This window comes from Pelobates fuscus, chromosome 2, assembly GCF_036172605.1.
Source record: "Pelobates fuscus isolate aPelFus1 chromosome 2, aPelFus1.pri, whole genome shotgun sequence".
Lineage (NCBI taxonomy): Eukaryota > Metazoa > Chordata > Amphibia > Anura > Pelobatidae > Pelobates > Pelobates fuscus.
Window position 1 is genome coordinate 263,780,725 of NC_086318.1, and position 26,435 is coordinate 263,807,159.

The 26,435-nt window shown below is 44.7% G+C and overlaps 1 protein-coding gene across 1 annotated transcript in view; it reads left to right on the plus strand.

Annotated features, from left to right (window-relative positions):
* Window positions 1–26,435, plus strand: part of KMO (kynurenine 3-monooxygenase) — a 185,667-nt gene that overhangs the window by 21,437 nt on the left and 137,795 nt on the right. Inside the window, exon 2 of the mRNA XM_063443370.1 lies at window positions 13,368–13,437. Coding sequence (XP_063299440.1) covers window positions 13,368–13,437 — 70 coding nt within the window. The remainder of the gene's footprint in view (window positions 1–13,367; window positions 13,438–26,435) is intronic.

The window sequence follows — 26,435 nt, forward strand, 5'->3', positions numbered from 1 at the left end:
GATGCCCGTGCCCTTGTGTGGGCCCTTTGGTCGGTCTGAGTTTCCAGGTGGGTCGCCAACCTCGTGGTGTGGAGGTATAGACTAGTTGGTTGAGACCCTACTCTGTCTGCGTAAGGGTGGGGGAGGGGGGTGTTTTACGTAGGTCATGTCTTAGGCAGTTAGCTTACAGAGCCAGGGTGGAGGTGGTATCTCCTAATCTGAACTGTGAGTGTCTAGCTAAAGTGATTATTAACGTTGGAGTAAATGTCAACGTAACGAGAGGTCATGCATACATGCATTCAAAACTGGTGTAAATAATGGGCCTAAGAGGCCTTCAACTGGGAGTTGTAATCTCCACGACAAAGTACATTATATAATGCTGTAGGGGTGAGCGTCCGCTCATCTCAAGTTTGCTGGTCCGTCGCCCTTAGTGCCGTTCCCCTGGGCGCAAAGGAGTAACTTCTGCGAGGTTCCACGGTGGGCAGGCACCTATGTTCACCGCTGGCGTTGGGATGCCTATCGATTGGAAGAAAGTTGGTGCCTCTGAAGCGCTCAGTAAGAGGTGTGTCTTTCCATCATGTTCCACTATCAGCCTGTGGGGACCCCATTTGTAAGGAATAGAGTTCTCTCGTAGGTGTTGCGTAATGTGGCGGAAGGTTCTGCGCCACATGAGGGTGTGTCTCGACAGCTCCCTGTACAGTGTCAGGCTTGCTCCTTCAAAAGTAATTGTGGGGGAACCCCGTGCTGCTCCCATAAGGACCCCTCTATCAGAGTCCTGAACCATTTGAAGTAGTACATCCCTTGGGGCATCCTGTGGCGCCTTTGTGGCCTTAGGGAGTCAAAAGCAAGAGTCAATTCCAACCTGTTTAGCCTGTTTTGGTAGTAACAAAGTGGCTATCAGCCTTCTGCAGTAGTGAGGTAATTCCACATTATTAATAGTTTCAGGTACCCCTCTAATATGCACATTGCGCGCTTTTACTTTATCTTCCATGCCTGCTAGCTGGGCTGCCAGTGTAGTGCACTGTTTCTGTAGGGATCCCAAAGTTGCGTCTGTGGCCGTTTGCGCCACCCTAGTGCTTCTGAGTGTCTCCTCTGCTGAGGCCACGCGGCCTGTAAGCGTGTTTACCTCTCATCTAACAAGTGCCATATCGGCGTCGAACATCGCCCTGATTTCTATCATCATAGCCTTTATATCGGCTTTCGTTGATGGTGCCAGGTCGCCGAGATCTGGTGGCCGCTGGGGCTTAGGTCGTACTTCAGACTGTGCAGGCACGGTGCCCGGTAGGCTGTCGTCGTTTGAGGACTGCGAGGTAAAGGCTTCAGCCGGTGCCATCTTGGCAGTCTTGTATCGCTGAGTCGGGCCCATAAAAGCGCCTATATCTCTGGATCCAGAGCTCGGTTCCGCTCTGTGCTTTTTTTGTTTTTTTCCCCATGGTCTGGGGTATGCAGGGGGACGTTTTCTCGGGACCCCGTTGCAGATTTAGCCTCCGTGTCAGCCGTATTATCGGGTCGGCCGTCGGAGCTGCGGTAAGCTGCGACCTTCTCGCTCAGGTGCTGGCTCCGCCCATTGCAATTTCCTTTTAATGTTACTCTGGGCCTTGCTGACGAACGCCGAATTAATCATACGAGAACTCATACGAGGTCTTTGGGATAAAAAAGGGTATAAAATCTGTATGACTCAAGCAGTCTCTCATAAAAGGCACTGGGAGATTCATCAGTTTTTTGTAATACTTCAGCTGTTCTTGACATGTTAATAGCCTTTTTCCCCAACTGCTTTCATGCCTATAATAATGGCTTGTTGGTAAGCTTTTACATGAACCATATATGCAATCAGGATCCGTATTGGGGAAATGGGCAGCAGCCCAAACCGCTGGATTTGCTTGGTTTTGGGTACAGGCAGTCTCCTCAAGAGCTTTAATGGCCGCTTGGTTAATCAATATACAGAAACTAATATACAGAAACTAATCATAAAGCCCCAGCATACTAGTTATAACATTGTGAACCTGCTGTATTAAATCTGGATCAAGGATACCACGGGAGGGCCACTGGTTACCAAAACAGGCCATTCTCTGCTACACAGAGTATTTTAATCTTTTGGGGGACAGTGTTACACCATAATCACAAACAGCATATCCCTTAGCAAAGCTTTTGGTTTTTGTTTTTTAACATACAAGACAAAATACCAACAATTTGTGAATCAGACGCATGATTTCAACAGAGAGTCTGATTCAAAGCAGTTCAAATATACAAACACAGTTACAATTGATACACAAAACTCCTTATCACTAACACCACGTGGCGCAGTTACCAGGCCAGAACATACACGTACACACACGCACAGGATCCTCACACGTTTCACAACATTAATGACGTCTCACACATACAGAAGAAAAAAGCTATACAATTATCTATACAGTTATAAGTCAAAACCCATCAAAAGCTATACAATTATCTATAATCATAGTTAATCAACATCTAAACCACCCGATCGCCTAATATTTCTACAATTCTACAACAGTCAGTGGTTGTGGTACTGTCAGTGGTACTGTCAGTAATTATGGTATGAAAGTGGTTATGGTATTGTAAAGTGGTTATGGTATCGTAAAGTGGTTATGGTATTATAAAGTGGTTATGGTATAGTTATAATATCAGTCAGTATTTATGGTGTTGTGGTTATAATGTCAGTAGTTGTGGTGTCAGTAGTTATGGTGTTGTGCGTAATTAAACACTATCTGCACTTTACAAGTCCGCTAAACAGCATATCTCAAACTTTAGCAAGACATACATATTACAGACGAGAGCTTAGCTATACAATATTTACACCAGAATTTAGCTAAACTATATATATATATATATATATATATATATATATATATATATATACATCAGAGTCTAACTAAACAGTATTCTAAACTGAACAGAGCTTATACTGGAGTTCAGTTAACCAAATAGCTCCACACTTCAAGATCTAGTGAACTAAAGTTACAACAGAATTCAACTAGTCTACTCGCTCCAGAATCTGCGATCTAGTGAACGGAATTTACAACAGAGTTCAACTAGTCCAGAAACTGGAATCCGACTGAACATATATACATCAGAATTCAGCCGGACAAACAGACCCTATGCTAAACGGGCTAGCTACAGAGCGTTTAGCTTAAGACGGTGTACGAGCGCCTCTTCCCTCCGTTCGGAGAGGTCAGTCAGATACAGATACAGATTTACCCCTAGTGGGTTACCTGAAGTTCCTGGACCTGGGGTTCAAAATTAATCGACGGCACACCCCGATACCCACTGCGCAGAATCCAATGGTCTCCTGGACAAAAGGCCAGTGGCGCCGAGACGAAAGGAGGTCCATGCAGTAACAGTCCAGGGGTGTTGCTGTGGAGAAATCGGTATAATCTCTGCGCTGGTTTCCTGACCAATTGCACCAGATATGTTACAGGGGAACTCTGAAGAAGCCATGCACAGAGAGTCTGGACACAGGTAATTTCAGGAAGTAAAGTTCTTTATTCTCACTGATCGGGTCTCAGCTGAACTCCTGTTCAAAATGTCTGAGCCCTGAGCACATGGAGCAAAGGCTTTTTATAAGCTATGCATCCCCCATCGACCCTTACACCAATCAACAAACAGGATACACAGGATCACCTTATATGGACAGGCAACATGGCCCTTTTAGGAGAATGGAATGTGGTTTCAGTTCTTGCACATGCTCAGTACATTGATGAAAGAATATTAGCTACATGTAACTGACTAACAGCTATAACAGATACTTGTACTTGTATATACCACATGGAGATTTTAGGCCTACTAAATTTTGGGCCTACCTGAAATCTCATCACATTACTAGAGTGAGGTATAGGAATATTTGCGTAGGCCTCACAAGGTCAAGACCAGCTTGTTAGAATTCAGGTCATTTGTGTTGATAACCTTTGAACCGGTAGTAGATCGTTCTGCACTGAACTAGGAAGCAGAAGCAAAGAGGAAGGGGAGGCCTGTGTATTTATAGGCCGGGTAACCCTTCCCACAATTTCAGGCTCCACCTATGGCTCCGCCTTATATATATATATATATATATATATATATATACGCCTACCCAGAATCCCTTGCAGTAGTGAGAGCACTGTTAAAGTGAAATTTCTGTGGGAAAAGCATGTCTTATCACTTGACTGGTGTGTGTATTTGTGTTTAGCAATGTATTAACTATATATATATATATATATATATATATATATAAACAATAGAAAAAATGCCAGCACTCCTCGGTTTTCCAAATGAAGCTTTTCTTCTTTTAATCCAATAAACAAATTCGACGTTTCAGCTCTCTCTCAGAGCTTTCATCAGGACATATACAACTTTTAAAACATAAGAAGACTTATATAGGGAACTAAAATCAAGGTAAGTACTCACTTTTGCAGCTGATAGCCATTTCTCGTTCCCGCCCGATCGCTCAGGTTGCCTGTGCGTGTACTTCCGGGTACGGTCATGTGATTAGCTTAGGGAGTTCCGATTGGTCAGGCACACCACGTTTCCCGGGCAACCATGGGCGCATTACCTCATTGGTTAATCCCCCGTGTACTGGTGCCGTCAGGGCTCAAAACTCATCACTGCCTCGGATTTCCTGTTTATACATCGCCATGGCAACCTGATCGCAGCCGGGCTGGTTTTCTGGGAAAAAAAGTGATCGGAGAAATATGAAGTGAAGGAACACATCTGTTTATATGTTAGCACACAGGGAATAAGTGAAATATAATCTTATTATGTGCTTAATAATATAAATTGTATGTAAGGAGCTAATTATTATATGCTCTTGAAAAATAATTGAAAACATATTAAAGAGATGCTAAACCACTTAGAAAATATAAACATGTGAATAGCGTTCTTATTAAATATGGCATAAATTCCTAATCAATGTAAATTCACTTGTGATAGGGAGCAGGCCCGGACTGGCCATCGGGCACACCGGGCAAATGCCCGGTGGGCTGCGGTGGCCATGGGCCGAGGCCGGCAGGGGAGGTCCCAGGATCTCCCCAGCCGGTCTTTGCAGGGCCGGCACTATCCTAGCGCCGGCCCCGCTGTATTCCATGGAGGGCCGGTGGGGAGATCAAAGATCTCCCTCACCGGCCCACATGCTGTCAAAGGCAGCTGCTGGCGGGGAGGGAGCCAGCCTGCCAGCAGAGGAACCCGGCGGAGCTCTATCTTGCAGCTTCGCCAGGTTCCTCTCGCGAGATCCAGAGCATTGCCATGGCAACGACCGGATCTCGCGAGTGTGAACTCTAGCCCGCAGGCTAGAGTTCACTCACCGCTGGACCACCAGGGATGGATGGCAGAGTGCCTGAACCGCCCTCCCACTCACCAGCGTGCCGGTCCCCCCTCCCAGCTAAAAGGTAAGAAGGGAGGGGGGGACATAATGCTTACTTATTTTTTTGTTTTTATTTACCCCCCAAACACACACAATCCCTTCTAACATGTATACAGAGCACTCTCACACACATCACACTCAGCACTCACACATCATCCACAGCACTCTCACACTCAGCACTCTCACACACACATCACACTCAGCACTCTCACACACACATCACACTCAGCACTCTCACGCACTCTCACACACACATCACACACAGCACTCTCACACACGCATCATCCACAGCACACATCACACAGCACCCTCACACATCACACAGCACCCTCACACATCACACAGCACCCTCACACACATCACACAGCACCCTCACACACATCACACAGCACCCTCACACACATCACATCTCACACACCTCACACACATCACACCTCACACACACATACTGCACCCCTCACATACACACAGAACCCCCCGACACACTGCACCACACACATACACAATACTTCCAAATATATATATATACACACACACACACACTAGATTCCTTGTAAGCAAACACATACTACACTCCTAAACACACATACTCTACAAACACTACATCACTTACACACACACACACACACACACACTATAGCCTGCATGCACACTCTTGCTACATCCCCTATACACACATTCTCTACAGCCCCTAGCCACATATGCATTACGCAAACACAACACGCCTAAAACCGACCTTATAACACAATATCACACCACAATCAGCTCACTCTGCACACACACAATACCACAAGCAGGCTCCAAACACATGCACAATACTCTTTCCTGGCATTTTTGTCTCCTGGTATCCATTTATAGAGACACCAGAGACAAGTTGCAAGGAAACACAGTGCAAGCATGTTATAAAATTTGCTTGCACTGTGCAGAACAAATACAGGGCTTTTTTCTCATGCTAGAGCTCATCAGCAGAGCTCTGCGCATGGTCTGCCCTGGAAGAGCATTGAACCTACATGCTCACTTTGAGAGGGGGCGTGTTTGTCATTAGTGATGACAAAACACACCCTCTCTGCCCCGCCCCCTTCTTAGTGGGCTGCTGTGGTAAAAAAAATGCCCGGGCCGAATTTTTTTCCCAGTCCGTCCCTGATAGGGAGTAACTATATATAAATTTTAATGAAAGTGCAAGTGCCACAGACTATTTATTTTTCTAAATGGACCACCTACCCGTCCCCATTTTATCAATTTAGTGTCTGATGATTCCTCCAAAGATAAATCATTACTATACTACAAAAAATCCTGCATTTGTGAGCCCACCTTAAATCATTAACATAAAACTTTACTAATATGGAATTCTTAATTAACAGTATCAATAACCAAAAACAATCTCCTAACTTAGTAGTACAAGACAGGTATTATATCACACCACATATCAAATTATCGCTACAGAAAAACTGTTAGAGAGTATTTCTTGTTCAGGCCCTTGGGTGCCAAGGTATTAAGTTGTGTGATCCAATATATTTCCCGCTCAAAAATCTGCCTCTGTCACCTCCTCGGGCCGAGACAGGTACATGTTCAATTGCCACACATCTCAAAGAGGATAATTGATGTTGATGTTCCAAAAAATGTTGGGCCACAGGTTTGTCCGACTTGCCATCATGATAGGCAAGCCGGATACTAGATCTGTGGCCCCTTATTTTCTCGCAGAGTGCCGTCTCTGTCTTACCTATGTAGTTGAGTCCACAAGGGCATGTCAACTTATAGATAACGTGTAGAGTACTTACCTTGATTTTAGTTCCCTATATAAGTATTCTTATGTTTTAAAAGTTGTATATGTCCTGATGAAAGCTCTGAGAGAGCGCTGAAACGTCAAATTTGTTTATTGGATTAAAAGAAAAGCTTCATTTGGAAAACCGAGGAGTGCTGGTATTTTTTCTATTGATATGCATGAGCTACCATAGCACCAGGTATTGGATACACTGTGAGAGTGCAAGAGTTATCTGTATGTATGGATGTGTTACCGGAGAAACTGACGGAAGCCAAGCACAGAGAGATGGACACAGGTTTCTTCAGGAAGGAAGAGATTCTTTATTCGGTTCACCGATCGGGACTCAGAGGGACTAGTGTCACCAAAATACAACAAGTTCTGAGCCCCGGACAATAGTGCAGGCTCCTTATATAGGCACATAACTCCTCCCATATTAAGCTCCACCCGCACATTCTCTTAACCAATCAAAACGAACAAGAACTAACTTCCTGCTTGACCGCATGGCTTGTCCAGCACAATGGAGGAGGGGAATACTACATCCTGTATTCTCGCACATGCTCCGTACACTACTGATCGTATCTTTACCACGTGCAAACAACCGACCGATACGTCAGCATATGCACGTACACATGCCACGTGGTAATCTCGGCCTACTAAATTTATTTTTACCGAGATTCCACCACATATGTATGTATGTATGTATGTATATATATATATATATATATATATATATATATATATATATACTAAGTGAGGGGAAAAAGTATTTCATCCCCTGCTTATTTTGAACGTTTGCCCACTGACAAAGAAATGGTAGGTGTATTTTAACAGTGAGAGACAGAACCAACAAAAAAATCCAGAAAAACGTATGTCAAAAAAGTTATAAATTGATTTGCATGTCAATGAGTGAAATAAGTATTTGATCCCCTATCAATTAGTAAGATTTCTGGCTCCCAGGTGTCTTTTATACAGGAAACGAGCTGAGAATAGCAGCACTCTCTCTTAACCCCTTAAGGACACATGACATGTGTGACACGTCATGATTCCCTTTTATTCCAGAAGTTTGGTCCTTAAGGGGTTAAAGGGAGTGCTCCTAATCTCAGCTTGTTACCTCTATAAAATACACCTGTCCACAGAAGCAATCAATCAGATTCCAAACTCTCCATCATGGCCAAGACCAAAGAGCTGTCCAATGATATCAGGGACAAGATTGTCATACTCATATACAATTGACCACCTGTTGTTTGCCATTTTAATTCATCAATTGCCAGGGCCGGACAGGGAAGAAAATTCGGCCTGGGCATTTTTTAATTACAGTGGCCCAATAAAAAGGGGGCAGGGCCAGATAGGGTGTGTTTAGTCATCACCAATGACAAGCACGCCCCATCACAAAGTGAGCATGTTGGTTCAATGCTCTTCCAGGGTAGACCATGCGCAGAGCTCTGCTGAAGAACTCTGGCATGAGAAAAAGACCCTGTATTTGCTCTGCACAGTGCAAGCAAATTTAATAACATCAAATCATATACATACAGTGGGTGGAATGTTGTGGTTCAAGATTAGATACAGTGATATTGAGGTCGATGAAGTAACTTACAGCTTTCAGATAAGAGACACAATGCCCGATCGTAGAACTCGTCATCTAATGAAAAGTATTTCTCTCTGGTACGGTTTTGGGAAAAAATTCCATCTGAGGCTCTCTGCAGTACAAGGCTAAATAGGGACCTGAGATGAGGCACCTGTAACAGGGAGGGGTGTTCTGCACCCCTCCCTGTTACAGGTGCCTCATCTCAGGTCCCTATTTAGCCTTGTACTGCAGAGAGCCTCAGATGGAATTTTTTCCCAAAACCGTACCAGAGAGAAATACTTTTCATTAGATGACGAGTTCTACGATCGGGCATTGTGTCTCTTATCTGAAAGCTGTAAGTTACTTCATCGACCTCAATATCACTGTATCTAATCTTGAACCACAACATTCCACCCACTGTATGTATATGATTTGCTGTGATTTTTAGTGTGGATAGAGAGGTTACCACACGGGTGTTTTGAGCGTTGTTGGTTTATATTTGGGTAACACGCTGTGACTCTGTACTTTTATTTGTAAATTTAATAACATGCTTGCACTGTGTTTGCTTGAAATTTGTCTCTGGTGTCTCCATAGTTGGGATACCAGGTGACAAAAATGCTAGGAAAGCATATTGTGCAGTGTGTGTGTGTGAGGGTGCTGTGTGTGTGTGTGTGAGGGGTGTAGTGTGTGTGAGGGGTGTAGTGTGTGTGAGGGGTGTAGTGTGTGTGTGTGTGTGCTGTGTGTGAGTGATGGGTGCTGTGTTTGTGTGAGGGTGCTATGTGGGTAAGGGTGCTGTGTGTGTGTGATGGGTGCAGTGTGTGTGCTGTGTGTGAGTGGGTGCTGTGTTTGCGTGAGGGTGCCATGTGCGTGTGAGGACGCTGTGAGTGTCAGGGGTGCAGTGTGTGCGTGTGAGGAAGCTGTGAGTGTCAGGGGTGCAGTGTGTGTGTGTGTGGGGGCTGTGAGTGTTATGGGCGCAGTGTGTGTGTGTGGGGGTGATGTGAGTGTCGGGTGCAGTGTGTGTATGTGTGTGCTAGTGAGGGTGCTGTGAGTGTCATGGTTGCAGTGTGTGTGTGTGCTGTGAGTGTCAGGGGTGCAGTGTGTGTGCTGTGAGTGTCAGGGGTGCAGTGTGTGTGTGTGTGAGGGTGCTGTGAGTGTTAGGGGTGCAGTGTGTGTGTGTGTGCTGTGAGTATCAGGGGTGCAGTGTGTGTGTGTGTGTGTGTGTGAGTGAGGCTGCTGTGACTTGAGTGATTATATCCCCCCTCCCTGCTTACCTTTAGCCTGGGAGGGGGGATCCTGCTGCCATCTATCCCTGGTGGTCCTAGTGGTAAATGAACTCTAGCCTGTGGGGCTAGAGTTCACTCTCGCGAGACCCGGAGCGTTGCCATGGCAATGCCCCGAATCTCGCGAGAGGAACCCGGCGAAGCTGTAAGTTAGAGCTCCTCTGGGTACCTCTCCTGGCTGTCTCCCTGTCTCCCTCCCTCTCTCCCCGCCAGCGGGCGGAATATACTGCATGTGGGCCGGTGAGGGAGATCTTAGATCTCCCCACCGGCCCGCTGTGGATACTGCAGGGCCGGTGCTCGGATAGTGCCAGCCCTGCAAAGACCGGCATGGGAGATCCTGTGATCTCCCTGCCGGCCTTGGCCCATGGCCACCGTAGCCCACCGGGCAATCGCCCGGTGTGCCCGATAGCCAGTCCGGGCCTGTCAATTGCTATATATCTTGCCATATGTCACATTTAACCACATAAACAGTAGTACTGCACATCCTATCAATTAAATCATTAACATGTATTGGCCTGGGGAATTTGTGTATTTATTGCCCAAATGTATGCACCTTTCATTTCTGAGGCTTAGACTCAGAAGACATGCAGAAAAGTGACAGCATACTTCTGCACAACTCTCCTGGGCTTGGGTGGGACTGTCATGAATTTGGGCTCTTATTCCTCTATCTTGAGTTTTTTGACAATAATGACAATAGTCCACTTAGTGCAAGCACATCATTAGATGTGCTAGTGGTAAGCTTGTTAAACTGGCCAGAGCGGGACTAGCGCATGTACTCCTCAAAGTGGGACTGTCGTGCATTTGTGCCAGACTGACATGCCCCTTTTTTGATGGGCATGCCCCTTTTCTGTCAGACTTGTCTCTTGTGCCAAAGCATGGACAGTAGTAATCACTGGCATGAATCTGATAGGCCCACCCTACCGGCATCCGAATTTCATACCTCCCAAATGCTGGTATGTATGGGACTGTACCCAAAGACACTTAGAGCAAGTGTGTCAAACTCAAAAGCTAACAAGGTTTAAGTTTATGTAGGCCTCAAAAAAAACTAAAACTTTAATTTGAATAGAAATGTACTTAGAAAAGTACAGGATAAAAACGTTGCCTAACTGACACTGGATGTCTCCACATTCGTAGGGCTTCAAAGTAAAGAAAAGAGTGAATTTATATCAAGCAGACGTGCATTTGCATAACCAATGTTTCAGTACAATTACCTGCCTTGACATATTAACAAAAGTTTGGAAACGGGACTTGTGACGAGACCAATCTCGCCACTGTGCATTGGAGGAGCCTGGTTGCCCGCCTGATGCCCATGTTGAAACGCTTGATTTTCCCCTGCAAAGACACGAAAGCCGGGTCATTCGGTACTTGCCCTATTTGAACAGTGATACCCCAGATAGCTATGCCATGGAGCCCATTCATATAACGAAAGACTATGTGAAAGACTTTGGCTCCATGGCAATTTAACTGTATGTATGTGATCTGAGTGCCATTCAGTAATAATGTGCGCTCAGATCTAAGCTATCTGGGGATATGTTGAATGTACCTGTTTTATGCAATAGCTGCACAGTTATATATTTTTATGTATTTTATTGTCTTTTGCTACCATGTGTTCAGTGGAGTTTTGCCTCTGTCCTTGGAGATAATTGGATTGCTTCCCAATTATCTCCATGATAGAAGACTCTGTGGAACTGGTTTTGGGCAGAAAAGCCATGCTTCATTTGGTCACAAAGGACTTCGATCTATCTTTTGAACCACTGGACCAATTTGGATGATTTTGACATTTGTTTGTATTTGGAGTATGCTGTGAATGTGATGTATACTTTTAAAGTTATGAATAATGTGGAAACACTGTATTTCTCTGCCTGTGATAATTACATTAACCCATTGTGTAAGGTAATTGTATCACAGGCAGGATTTTGTGTGGGAGTGTCTGAGTGTATTAGACGTGTTTATTGGTTGTTTTACAAATGTTTTACTAATGTGTAAGAATGTGTATATAAGAACAATAAACCCACAGCTCTGTCAGATCACTGCTTGACCCTCAACACGGAGCTTTGTCTTGTTCTTGGGGGGATTTATTGTATGCTGTTCCAGTTCGACTGCTAGGAGTGTAAACCTTTCGGTTTTTCCTATTTGGCTGTTTACAGCATTCGTATGGTTCCGGTTCGGCTGTTTACGGCATTCATATGGTTTCCTGTTTGGGTGATTGGTGTCTTCAGTAGCTGCCTTTATATCTGGAAGGGAATATCTCCTAAACGGCTGTTAACCCCTTTTATGCCTGGGGGTGCTGTTACAGGACTGAAATGGTAAATTTATGCTTTTGCACAGGTGTTAAAAACAAATGCCGTTATCTTGTTGATCTTGAAGTCCTAGGAGTGTATTCTGAACTTTGGCGGAAATCAAACTTGATGATCTCAGCCAATCCAATGTTTTCCCATAGGAAAGCATTGGGAGGCTATTGTGCATGTTTGGCAAAAGCTGCGCGCCCATTCAGCATCTCCATGGGGATCGTTAAGCACCTCCATGCAGACCCAATCTAATACACTTCCCCCCCTATTCTAATACACTGCCCACAAATCCAATAAATCGCCCCCAAATCCAATACACTGCCCCCCTCCTCAATTTAACACACTGCACAGGATAGTCTCTCAAGCACCTCTTTTCCTACCTTAAGATGAGCCGGTCATGCTCCTATTCCAGCCCTGCTCTTCTCTGCAAGCAGGCCAGACACTCCTCTGGCACTGCGAGCAGGAGGGAAGGGGGAGTGGCTGGCCTGCTACGCAGACAAACAGACACTCTGCGCTCTTGCGGCCGTGGGAGGGAAGACAAGATTCAGACAGGAAATATCTTTACTATCTTGCGGCTGGTCAGCACAAAGTGGCCCCAGGGCAGACGGGCCGCACATATATTCATTGTGGGCCGCAAGTTTGACATGCTTGACTTATAGTGTCTTTTCAAGTGTTTATTAATATGACCGTCTGACAGTATCAATCAGTATTTCTGCCATGCAGTTATTTTTTCTCACTATAATGGTATCTTTATACATCAAGGAAGTAGAGTATATTGTATTTTATTCATTTGAGTATGGTTTGAACATGGTTGGAACATATAGGTGTATTCACTAAAGTGAAAATTCAAAGAGAATTAATTTTTTAAAGCCAGAGTATCTTTATTAGCTTTTTAGTAGCTTATCTGTCTTGGATAACTTTTCCAGTTTGACCATTTTTACTTTGAACTCACTTTGAATTCTCACTCTAGTAAATTAACAAGTGGCCCTAATTTATGTAGCTAAGACAATTACATATTTTTTTCCAAACTTGACAAATAAAACAGAAATATATGATACTTATATATTTTCTTTTATATTACGGTTCCATCATTTTCAAATTGTGTTTTTTTTTTTTTTTTTTTTCTTCTATGCAGGTTGGTAGCTTAAATGCATGTTTCTTTGCCAAGAAAGGGTTCCATGTGGACCTATATGAAGCGAGAGCAGGTATGTTTTCCAATGTATATTTTATAATCTGAATAGATAAATTACTGTTGTTCATCACCTGCATATCTCAAGTTGGACTGTGGAAAGTTCCCCTTGGGCACAGAAAAATCGAGAAATAATTTTCTGCAAGTATCCTAGGGTTCCCATCCTTGCCATGCAAATGAGCTTCAAACTTCAATCTGAATTTTTGCAGGTACCCTTATCAATGGACGCTGCTTTAACCCCTTAAGGACTGAGCATATTGTACAAGTTGTGATCAAAACAAAACGTAAACAAAACCTGTAATTTGTGCGATATCTGGTTCAACCATAATTCACCTCTTTCATATTAGGGGTACCCCCACTTATGATATATTTTTGTTCATAGAAAACAGCGCTTTCACTTCATATCAAATATTTATATATGAAACATAATTTAATATGAATAACATCTAAAGAAGTCTAAGAAATTAAGAAATTCGTTATTTTTCAAATTCTACATGACATTTTAACTGTGAATGGAATAATACTGATGGATTTTACTGCAATAAAATACACATGTCTGTATTCAGAAATGTCTCACAAGTACAGCACTACCCCCTATCTACAGGTTTTATGTTTTTTTAAAAACTTATAGGCAGTGGCGTACTAAGGGGGGGCAGGGGGGGCGGTCCGCCCCGGGTGCCATCATGCAGGGGGGTGCCACCAGGGCTGGCCAGGCTTGTAGTTCAGTGAGCTGTGTGGCTGCACCGGTTGCCATAGCAGCAGGGGCACCAGGCAGCCGACACAGCTCACACGCAGGGGCTGGCAGCAGGAGCAGGAGATCTGCACGGAGATTTGGAGGCGGAGCCAGAACGGCCGTGGGGGCGGAGCTAAATGCAGCCTCATACTGCTGTACACAGAGGGGAAGCAGGAAGGAGTCCCTGCTTCCCCAACTACAGCAAAGGAGGGACTGGATCCACTCCTCCTCCAGCCCAAGCTTACAGTAAGTGAGAGAGTGTGTGCTGTGTGTAACTGTGATTGTGACTGTCTTTGACTGTGTGTGTAACTGTGATTGTGACTTTCTTTGACTGTGTGTGTAACTGTGATTGTGACTGTCTTTGACTGTGTGTGTAACTGTGATTGTGACTGTCTTTGACTGTGTGTGTAACTGTGATTGTGACTGTCTTTGACTGTGTGTGTAACTGTGATTGTGACTGTCTTTGACTGTGTGTGTGTGTAACTGTGATTGTGACTGTCTTTGACTGTGTGTGTGTGTAACTGTGATTGTGACTGTCTTTGACTGTGTGTGTGTGTAACTGTGATTGTGACTGTCTTTGACTGTGTGTGTGTGTAACTGTGATTGTGACTGTCTTTGACTGTGTGTGTGTGTAACTGTGATTGTGACTGTCTTTGACTGTGTGTGTGTGTAACTGTGATTGTGACTGTCTTTGACTGTGTGTGTGTGTAACTGTGATTGTGACTGTCTTTGACTGTGTGTGTGTGTAACTGTGATTGTGACTGTCTTTGACTGTGTGTGTGTGTGTAACTGTGATTGTGACTGTCTTTGACTGTGTGTGTGTAACTGTGATTGTGACTGTCTTTGACTGTGTGTGTGTAACTGTGATTGTGACTGTCTTTGACTGTGTGTGTGTAACTGTGATTGTGACTGTCTTTGACTGTGTGTGTGTGTAACTGTGATTGTGACTGTCTTTGACTGTGTGTGTGTGTAACTGTGATTGTGACTGTGATTGTGACTGTCTTTGACTGTGTGTGTGTGTAACTGTGATTGTGACTGTCTTTGACTGTGTGTGTGTGTAACTGTGATTGTGACTGTCTTTGACTCTGTGTGTAACTGTGATTGTGACTGTCTTTGACTGTGTGTGTGTGTAACTGATTATGACAGTCAAAATCACAGTTACACACACAGTCAAAGACAGTCATAATCAGTTACACACACACACAGTCAAAGACAGTCACAATCACAGTTACACACACACACAGTCAAAATCACAGTTACACACACAGTCAAAGACTGTGTGTGTAACTGTGATTGTGACTGTCTTTGACTGTGTGTGTAACTGTGATTGTGACTGTCTTTGACTGTGTGAGTGATTGTCTGCCTGTGTGTGTGACTGCCTGTGATTGTCTGCCTGCGATTGTCTGTGTGACTGCCTGTGATTGTCTGTGTGATTGTCTGCCTGTGATTGAGGGTTTGAGTGACTCTGTGACTGTGTGTGTGACTGTCTGCCTCTGATTGTGTGTGCGTGACTGCCTGTGATTGTCTGCCTGTGATTGTCTGTGTGACTGTGTGTGTGTGACTGTCTGCCTGTGTGTGTCTGTGTGTGTGTGACTGTCTGCCTGTGATTGTGTGTGTGTGTGACTGTCTCTGACTGTGTGTGTGACTGTCTGCCTCTGATTGTGTGTGTCTGTGGTTGTGTGTGTGAGACTGTCTGCCTGTGATTGTGTGTGTGTGTGACTGTCTCTGACTGTGTGTGTGACTGTCTGCCTCTGATTGTGTGTGACTGTCTGTGATTGTGTTGTGTGTGTGTGTGAGACTGTCTGCCTGTGTGACTGTCTGCCTGTGACTCTGTGTGTGACTGTCTGTGACTGTGTGTGTGTATGTGTGTGTGACTGTCTGCCTGTGATTGTGGGTGTGTGTGTGAGTGACTGTCTGTGACTGTGTTGTGTGTATGTGTGACTGTCTGCCTTTGTGATTGCCTGCGTGTTTGACTGTCTGCCTGTAACTGTGTGTGAGTGACTGTGTGTGGGACTGTGTGCATCTGACTGTGTCTGACAGTCTTCGCCCTGCAGTGAGCCGGCAGCCAGGATATGATGTAATCGCGGCCTCTGCATCATTACAGGGCGTGCGATGGACCTGTGCAGAAAGAGCACAGAGATCCCAGCAGCAACCACTGACCACCAAGTACTGAGGATCCACTCCAGCCCTTCTAGAGCAAGGTAAGAAGACTAGGTGGACCTCGTAATTATTAAATGTGTGTATGTATGTGATGTTTGTGTGTGTATGCAATTGTGTGTCTGTGATTGTATGTGTGTGGGTCAGTGATTGTGTTTGTGTATATCTGTGATTATGTGTGTGATTGTGTGTATCTCTGCATATGTGTTTAGTAGATAGCTCCCTTATTTCCTGTCCTTAAATATTGCAATCCCACATAAGGATAACAAATAAGGGATTTATCTACTAAACAACTGAAAATAAGAAGAGGGCGTTTTTTTAAATCCTTTAGCTGTTTAATAGATACTTCCCTGAATTGGTGCCCGTATGTGAGATTTCCATATTTAAAGATACCAAATGAGGGTGCTGTTAAGCAGATAGCTCCTTATTTGGTGTCCTTAAATATGGCAATCCCACAAAGGATAGCAAATAGAGGAGTTATCTGCTAAACAAAGATTGAAATTGAGAGGTGTCAGCCAGCCCACAACAAGAAATCTGGGTGGCTAATGTGAATTATATGCAAATGTGTAGTCAGATGCCAGCATGCAGAACACAGCATGCTGGCATCAGACAGCCAATGACAGCATATTACCCCATCCCCTAGTGAGAAGTTTTACTGCTCCCCCTCCTGTTTTGACTGTGGTATCTTATGTGCCCCCCCACATATATTGTTCCTAGAGTCGCCACGATGTCTGCATGTGTATATGTGTGTGACTGTGTTTGTGTGTATATGTATCTGCATGTGTGTATGTCCGTGTATGTGTATATGTGCAGACATCTAAAAATCTCTCCAACACTACACACAAATACACTCATGCATTTCAACGTTAACACTACATACAAACCCCACCATTATATATAACCATACCACTGCATTCAAATACCACACAACACACAAATGCATGCTTGCATTCAAACGCCAACACTACATACAAACACACCGCTACATTCACTCACATATACTCCATACATTTAAAACACAAACACTGCTTAGTGCTAAATACATAAAAAAATGTTTTGGTTGTTTTTATATTTAAAGTTGAGGGGGGGGGGGGGGGGGGGGGGTGTGCCAAAAATAGGACCCGCCCCGGGTGCCAAATGCTCTAGGTACGCCCCTGCTTATAGGGATCAATGTTGGACTTTCCCCTTTTTTATGTTTGCACATTGACATTTGCCAGATTGGTTTGCTGGGCCTTTGTTGCCTTTGAGAACGTATGGCAGCCAAATAATGAAAATTAACCCCATCATGGCATACCATTTGTAAACAACCCACGGTATTCAAAATGGGGTATTTTTAGTAGCCATATATATTTTGTTGCATTTTTCACAATTATACTGCTCTTTCACCAATGATATTATCAGTATAATACATTTTACTGCTCTGAAACACTCGTATTTGTGTAGAGTAATGTCTCACGAGTACAACAGTACTCCTCAAGTACAGATTGTATGGTGCTTTGGAAAGTTAAAGGGTCAAACATAAGATTTGTCAATTTCTGCTTTTGCAAATTGAAATTTGCCAGATTGGCTTTGTTGCCTTTGAGACAGTATGGCCAGAGGCGGCTCTAGAGTTTATAAGGTCTTAGGCAAAACTCAAACACAAGGCCCCACTAACACCAAAGTAAAAAAATAAATAGAGTTGCAATACATACACACATAAACACATTGATGCACATAGACACACACATTAACAAATACAGACATAAAGTCACAATGTGTATCTGACTGTGTGTATTTCTGAGTGTGTCTTGCACTGTCTACCTGTGTATGTGCCTGAGAGTGTGTGTTTCAAAGAGAGTATCCGTGTGTGTGTGTGTGTGAATGTATGTCTCTGTGAGCATGTGTGCGTTTTTGTCTGGGACTATATATGTATGGGGTAGCTGCTTGAAATGTGTTGTGTGTATGTGGGTCTGTTTGTGGCCTTTCTGCATTGTGTTTATGGCAAAGCTATATTTCCTGACTGTGTGTGTGTATGATTGCTTTCAGCTGGTGACTGTGACAGGGTGAGTAAAGGGGTACCAGTGGCAGGTAGAGCGTGACAGTGCAAAGGGGGTAAATGGGTCAGGGTGGGGTGATTGTGAGAGAGAATTAGAGAGAGGGACTATGACGTGGTTTGATGAAGGAGTGTGACAGGTCAAGTGGTAGTAAGTGTGTCATGGCAATTGTGGCAGGTAGGGGGATGAGTGTGACAGGATTGGAGGGGGTTAATGTAAAAGGAGAAGTGTGTCAGGATTCGGGGGTGTGACAGAGTGAGAGAAGGTGAGTGTGACAGAATTAGAGAGGTTAATTTGACAGGGTGAGCGTGGCAGAGCAAGGACAGGTGAGTTTGGAGGGGGTGAAATTCACAGGATTAGGAGTGGTTAATGTGAGTGTGGATGCATGAAGAGGCTGACAGTGTGGGGGTGACAGTGTAGGGGTGATGACAATGTGTGGAGGGGTAACAATGTGTGGGGAGGTGTCAATGTGAGGGGATGCAATCACTGTGTCTGGGGAGGCTGACAGTGCCTGGGATTATGGTGACACGACATTGTTGTGGGGGGCATGACGGTGTGTGTGAGGGGTGTGATACTGTGTGTGGGAGGGGGGGTCACAAGCAGAAAGAGAGTCAGGGGTAACAGGGCCGCCACCAGAAATTTTGAGGCCCCTGACAAAGCACAAAGTGCAGAGTGTGTCAGTGTAATGAATGCAGAGTGTGTGTCAGTGTAATGAATGCAGAGTGTGTGTCAGTGTAATGAATGCAGAGTGTGTGTCAGTGTAATGAATGCAGAGTGTGTGTCAGTGTAATGAATGCAGAGTGTGTGTCAGTGTAATGAATGCAGAGTGTGTGTCAGTGTAATGAATGCAGAGTGTGTGTCAGTGTAATGAATGCAGAGTGTGTGTCAGTGTAATGAATGCAGAGTGTGTGTCAGTGTAATGAATGCAGAGTGTGTGTCAGTGTAATGAATGCAGAGTGTGTGTCAGTGTAATGAATGCAGAGTGTGTGTCAGTGTAATGAATGCAGAGTGTGTGTCAGTGTAATGAATGCAGAGTGTGTGTCAGTGTAATGAATGCAGAGTGTGTGTCAGTGTAATGAATGCAGAGTGTGTGTCAGTGTAATGAATGCAGAGTGTGTGTCAGTGTAATGAATGCAGAGTGTGTGTCAGTGTAATGAATGCAGAGTGTGTGAGTGTAATGAATGCAGAGTGTGTCAGTGTAATGAATGCAGAGTGTGTCAGTGTAATGAATGCAGAGTGTGTCAGTGTAATGAATGCAGAGTGTGTCAGTGTAATGAATGCAGTGTGTGTCAGTGTAATGCATGCAGAGTGTGTGTCAGTGTAATGCATGCAGAGTGTGTGTCAGTGTAATGCATGCAGAGTGTGTGTCAGTGCAATGCATGCAGAGTGTGTGTCAGTGCAATGCATGCAGAGTGTGTGTCAGTGCAGTGCATGCAGAGTGTGTGTCAGTGCAGTGCATGCAGAGTGTGTGTCAGTGCAGTGCATGCAGAGTGTGTGTCAGTGCAGTGCATGCAGAGTGTGTGTCAGTGCAGTGCATGCAGAGTGTGTGTCAGTGCAGTGCATGCAGAGTGTGTGTCAGTGCAGTGCATGCAAAGTGTGTGTCAGTGCAGTGCATGCAGAGTGTGTGTCAGTGCAGTGCATGCAGAGTGTGTGTCAGTGCAGTGCATGCAGAGTGTGTGTCAGTGCAGTGCATGCAGAGTGTGTGTCAGTGCAGTGCATGCAGAGTGTGTGTCAGTGCAGTGCATGCAGAGTGTGTGTCAGTGCAGTGCATGCAGAGTGTGTGTCAGTGCAGTGCATGCAGAGTGTGTGTCAGTGCAGTGCATGCAGAGTGTGTGTCAGTGCAGTGCATGCAGAGTGTGTGTCAGTGCAGTGCATGCAGAGTGTGTGTCAGTGCAGTGCATGCAGAGTGTGTGTCAGTGCAGTGGATGCAGAGTGTGTGTCAGTGCAGTGGATGCAGTGTGTGTGTCAGTGTAGTGGATGCAGTGTGTGTGTCAGTGTAGTGGATGCAGTGTGTGTGTCAGTGTAGTGGATGCAGTGTGTGTGTCAGTTTAATGAATGCAGTGTGTGGCGAAACCGAACTCGCCACGTGTCCTTGGAGGGGGCTGCTTGCCCGCCTCTTGCCTTTGGACTATGGACCAGACCTTATGTGAATGTGTTAACCCAGATAGTTATGCCATGGAGCCCATTCGTGTAGTTAAAGACTTCGGCTCCGTGGCGAGTGAACTGTGTGAGTAGGATCTGCGCGCTATTCGGTAGTTTTGTGCGCTCAGATCCCAGCTATCTGGGGATATGTGAAATGTCTGTGTGTTATGGATAAAAAGTAACTTTCTGTATTTTAAAGTATTTTATGTCTTTAGCTGTCTTTTTGTCTGCCATGTGGGTAATGGAGTTTTGCCTCAGTCCTTGGAGATAATTAGATTCCTTCCTCAATTATCTCCAGGCCAGGGGGGAGGGATTGTGAGGCATTGTGGGAGGTAACCGGTCTGAGCTGGAAAGTAATGCTGACAGGGGTTTTAAAAGATACTATTACTAACTTTTGAACCCCTGGTCGGATTTATGCCATTTTTTAATATGTTGTTCCCCGGAATGGATTGATTGTGGATATGTAATTTTGTGTGAATGTGATGTATGGTTTTGAAGTTACAGATATTGTGTAAAAGTTATGTTTTAAACTGTATAATAAGTGGATTATCTCTCAGGCTAAAGGGAGGGGATGTGTGGGTTGTACCATATCTCGGATTGGTTATTTTATGCCTCCCCCTGGGTGTGGCCTGTATGTGTGAGATGGAAATAAAAGCCAGGCTGGATGAGCCAGTCCAGAGTTCCTGTTTTACCCTCAAAGTGATGTGTCGTCTCATTATTGGGGGGAAGGATTTATTGCATGCTGTTCCAGTTGACTGCTAGGAGTACAAGCCTACTCGTATGGTTCCTATTCAATGGTCTACAGCATTCATATGCTTGAGAGAATTTAAAAGGTTTCTTGGATTCGGTGATTGTGGTGTCTGCCAGAGTGCTTGGAGTCCTCAGGAAGCACTAGGAGCATCCATTAACGGAGGTACCCAGTCGGGGTGCCAGGCGATCCGTTACACAGTGTGTGTGTTAGTGTTGTGGATGCAGTGTGTGTTAGTGTTGTGGATGCAGTGTGTGTTAGTGTTGTGGATGCAGTGTGTGTGTGTTAGTGTAGTGGATGCAGTGTGTGTGTGTTAGTGTAGTGGATGCAGTGTGTGTGTGTTAGTGTAGTGGATGCAGTGTGTGTGTGTTAGTGCAGTGGATGCAGTGTGTGTGTGTGTTAGTGCAGTGGATGCAGTGTGTGTGTGTGTTAGTGCAGTGGATGCAGTGTGTGTGTTAGTGTTGTGGATGCAGTGTGTGTGTTAGTGTTGTGGATGCAGTGTGTGTGTTAGTGTAGTGAATGCAGTGTGTGTGTTAGTGTTGTGGGTGCAGTGTGTGTGTTATTGTTGTGGATGCAGTGTGTGTGTTAGTGTAGTGAATGCAGAGTGTGTGTTAGTGTAGTGAATGCAGAGTGTGTGTTAGTGTAGTGAATGCAGAGTGTGTGTTAGTGTAGTGAATGCAGAGTGTGTGTTAGTGTAGTGAATGCAGTGTGTGTTTTAGTGTTGTGGATGCAGAGTGTGTGTTAGTGTTGTGGATGCAGTGTGTGTGTGTTTAGTAGTGTATGCATGTAAATGTAATAAAAGTAATCCCCCCCCCCCCTCCCTGTTTCTTACCTGGTTCAGGGAGAGGGATAGTTTCTTTGATCCCTGGTGGTCCGGTCCGGTGCCATTGTGGGGCCCCCCCGGCACCCTTTACTTGCAGAGGGGGCCCAGCGGACTGCAGCTGTACTCTACAGCATTTCCCTCTCTCTCTCACTCCCGCGAGATGTGGTGTGCGCGCCGTGCGGAGCGTTGCCATGGCGTGTGAGAGAGAGGGAAATGCTGTAGAGTACAGCTGCAGTCCGCTGGTCCCCCTCTGCAAGTATAGGGAGCCGGGGGGGCCCGCGGCTGCACCTATATATTGCGCTCATCATTATATATAGGTGCATAATGTAATTGTGGGGCCCTGGACTGCCAAAGCAGTCCGGGCCCCCCAGGACCGCCGGGCCCGTGACAACCGTTATGGTTGTCACCCCCTGATGGCGGCCCTGAGGGGTAAGCCGAAGTCAGAGGAAGCCAGAGGTCCGGATAAACGGAGAGAGGAGCCAAGGTCAGAAGCCGGTGTCAATCTGGAGAACACATCCATGAGACAAGAAAACAGGAACTACACATGATCACCAGAGTTAAAGAACTGACAAAGTTCTCATGGTGAGGCAGTGCTTAAATACCGAGTTGATGAGCGATCTGCCTCAGGTGCAGCACAGGTAATAGCCACAGAAGAAGTCCAGCCCCCTAGTGCTGCAGACATAGCCAGGTATAACAGGACTAGAACTACTCAAAAGTACAGGACAACAAAGGACCCAGGTTCAAATCCCCTGTCTGGCACTCCTAGCCATTTGAAAGGCATGGTGAGAGCCGTTACACATACACAGTGTCACTAACACACTGTGTCACTTATACATTCTCACTTAAACACTGCCACTCAAACACAAACTTACACAGCTTTACATAAAGTCACACTTTATTTATCATGCACAGACACACCGATTTACAATTATGTACAAAATAATCATTTTTCCTTACCTCAAAATGGTCCTAAGTAATGTGAATGGAAGAGAGAGGTCCAACCTGTAGGAAGTGTTCTTGTTTCTACAAGAGGAGCAGGAGAGCCGTGCACTCTGAGCACAGGCTGCTTCCTGCTCCCTGCATAGTGTTTACAGGCAGGGTGCAACTGGGAAACCAAGTCATGTTCCTGCTACCACTACAAGCATCAAGCAGAGTGTTTTTCCAGGGTGCTAAGGAGAGGTCAGGAAAGGAGCCCAACAGATAAATGGCTGCGCTGGATGGTGGTTAAGGAGGCACTTGCCTAGCACAGCAGCAGCCAGGGTAGTCCACCATGAAACCTCTCGGTGGGTGCCCCCAACAGGCCGGCGCACCAGGCGAATGCTTTATTCGTCTAATGGTAGCGCTGGTCCTGGCTAGAAGGTTGAATATGATTTTAAACTAGTGCTAGAATGGAAGATGGAATAAAAAGGAGAAGGGCTTTAGATCAGAACCAGGGAGATGTACAGTGTGGGAAAAAAAGTATTTGATCCCCTGCTGATTTTGAACGTTTGCCCACTGACAAAGAAATGGTCAATCTATAATTTTAATGATAAGTGTATTTTAACAGTGAGAGACAGAATAATAATACAAAAAAAAAAATCCAGAAAAACGCATGTCGAAAAAGTTATAAATTGATTTGCATCTCAATGAGTGACATAAGTATTTGACCCCTTCGACTTAGTACTTGGTGGCAAAACCCTTGTTGGCAATCACAGAGTTCAGATGTTTCTTGTAGTTGGCCACCAGGTTTGCACATATCTCAGGAGGGATTTTGTCCCATTCCTCTTTGCAGATCCTCTCCAAGTCATTAAAGGATCACTATAGTGTCAGGAAAACAAACTAATTTTCCTGACACTATATAACCCTTAGGTACCCGCCACCCTCAGGGCCCCCCTCCCGCTAGGCTGAAGGGGTTAAAACCCCTTCAACTACTTACTTTAATCCAGCGCCAGGGCAATGCTAAAAAAAAAAAACGAATTATTAATTATTAAATTAAAAACGCCCATAGGAAAGCATTTCTCAGGAAGACCGTCACTAGAGGCTGGATTAACCGTGCAATGTAAACATAGCAGTTTCTCTGAAACTGCTATGTTTACATCTAAAGGGTTAAAACCTGGGGGACCTGGAAGGGGTCTGGGTGACTATAGTGGTCATTTAAGGTTTTGAGACTGACATTTGGCAACTTGAACCTGCAGTTTCTTCCACAGATTTTCTATGGGATTAAGGTCTGGAGACTGGGTAGGCTACTCCAGGACCTTAATATGCTACTTTTTGAGCCACTCCTTTGTTGCCTTGGCAGTGTGATTTGGGTCATTGTCATGCTGGTATACCCATCCACAACCCATGTTCAATGCCCTGGCTGAGGGAAGGAGGTCCTCACCCAAGATATGACGGTACATGGCCCCATCCATTGTCCCTTTGATGCCATGCAGTTGTCCTGTCCCCTTAGCAGAAAAACACCCCCAAAGCATAATGTTTCCACCTCCATGTTTGATAGTGGGGATGGTGTTCTTGGGGTTATAGGCAGCATTCCTCCTCCTCCAAACACGGCGAGTTCAGTTGATGCCAAAGAGCTCGATTTTGGTCTCATCTGACCACAGCACTTTCACCCAGTTCTCCTCTGAATCATTCATATGTTCATTGGTAAACTTCAGAGGTTCCTGTGCATGTGCTTTCTTGAGCAGGGGGACCTTGCGGGCGCTGCAGGATTTTAATCATTCATGGCGTTGTGTGTTACCAATTTCTTTCTTGGTGACTATGGTCCCAGCTGTCTTGAGATCACTAACAAGATCCTCCCGTGTAGTTCTGGTCTGATTCCTCACCATTCTCATGATCATTGGTGAGATCTTGCATGGAGCACCAGACCGAGGGTGGCTGACAGTTAGTTATTTTGTGTTTTTTCCATTAGCGAATATTCACACCAACTGTTTTCACCTTCTCACCAAGCTGCTTGGCAATGGTCTTGTAGCCCATTCCAGCCTTGTGAGGTCTACAATCTTGTCCCTGACATCCTTTGACAGCTCTTTGGTCTTGGCCATGATGGAGAGTTTGGAATCTGATTGATTGCTTCTGTGGACAGGTGTAATTTATAGAGGTAACGAGCTGAGGTAAGGAGCACTCCCTTTAAGAGAGTGCTCCTAACCTCAGCTTGTTTCCTGTATTAAAGATACCCGGGGGCCAGAAATCTTAGTGGTTGATAGGGGATCAAATACTTATTTCAATCACACACTCACACTCACACATCAGGCTGGAGGCAAACACCTCCACTACGACATCACAAAACACGAACAGGACAAGCTCACAAACAGCAACAGAAATAAGTGAACCTCTGTTTTTAATTTTTCAAGATTCTTTTGTTTCAGGTATTGTACCGGAGGATTGGAGGAAGGCAGATGCAGTTCCTATATTTTAAAAGGGTTCAAAATCCTTGCCTGGAAATTATAGACCTGTGAGCTTAACTTCTGTGACTGGGAAATTATTTGAACGGCTATTAAGGGATAATATTCAGGAATTCATTGGGAAGAACTGTGTTATTAGCAATAATCAGCATGGTTTTATGAAACATAGGTCACGTCAAACTAACCTAATTGCATTCTACGAAGAAGTAAGTAGAAATATAGATCAGGGTGTTGCAGTGGATGTGATCTACTTGGATTTTGCCAAGGCATTTGATACGGTTCCTCACAATAGGTTAGTCTTCAAACTAAAAGAAATTGGTCTAGATGAATATTCTTGTTCTTGGGTGGAACATTGGCTTAAGGATAGAGTACAGCGAGTTGTCATAAATGGTAAATTTTCAAGCTGGACAAAAGTGGTAAGTGGTGTCCCTCAGGGTTCTGTTTTGGGACCGCTTCTATTTAACATATTTATAAATGATCTTGAAATGGGCATTGAAAGCCATGTATCAGTGTTTGCAGATGACACAAAACTTTGTAAAGTAATAAAACGTGAGCAGGATATTGCCTTGCTGCAGAGGGATTTGGATAGATTGGGGGACTGGGCACTAAAATGGCAGATGAAATTTAACGTAGAAAAACGCAAAGTTATGCACTTCGGGGTTAAGAATGCACAAGCAATTTACACCCTAAATGGTAGTGAACTAGGGATAACCACACACGAGAAGGATTTGGGAATTGTTATAGACAACAAATTAGGTAGTAATATGCAATGTCAATCTGCCGTTGCTAAGGCCAGTAAGGTTTTGTCATGTATAAATAGGGGCATAAATTCTCGAGATGAAAATATAATTTTGCCTCTTTATAAATCGCTGGTAAGACCACACCTTGAATATGCTGTGCAATTTTGGGCACCTGTTCTAAAGAAGGATATCATGGCACTAGAAAAAGTGCAGAGACGAGCTACAAAATTGATAAAAGGAATGGAGCATTGTAGTTATGAA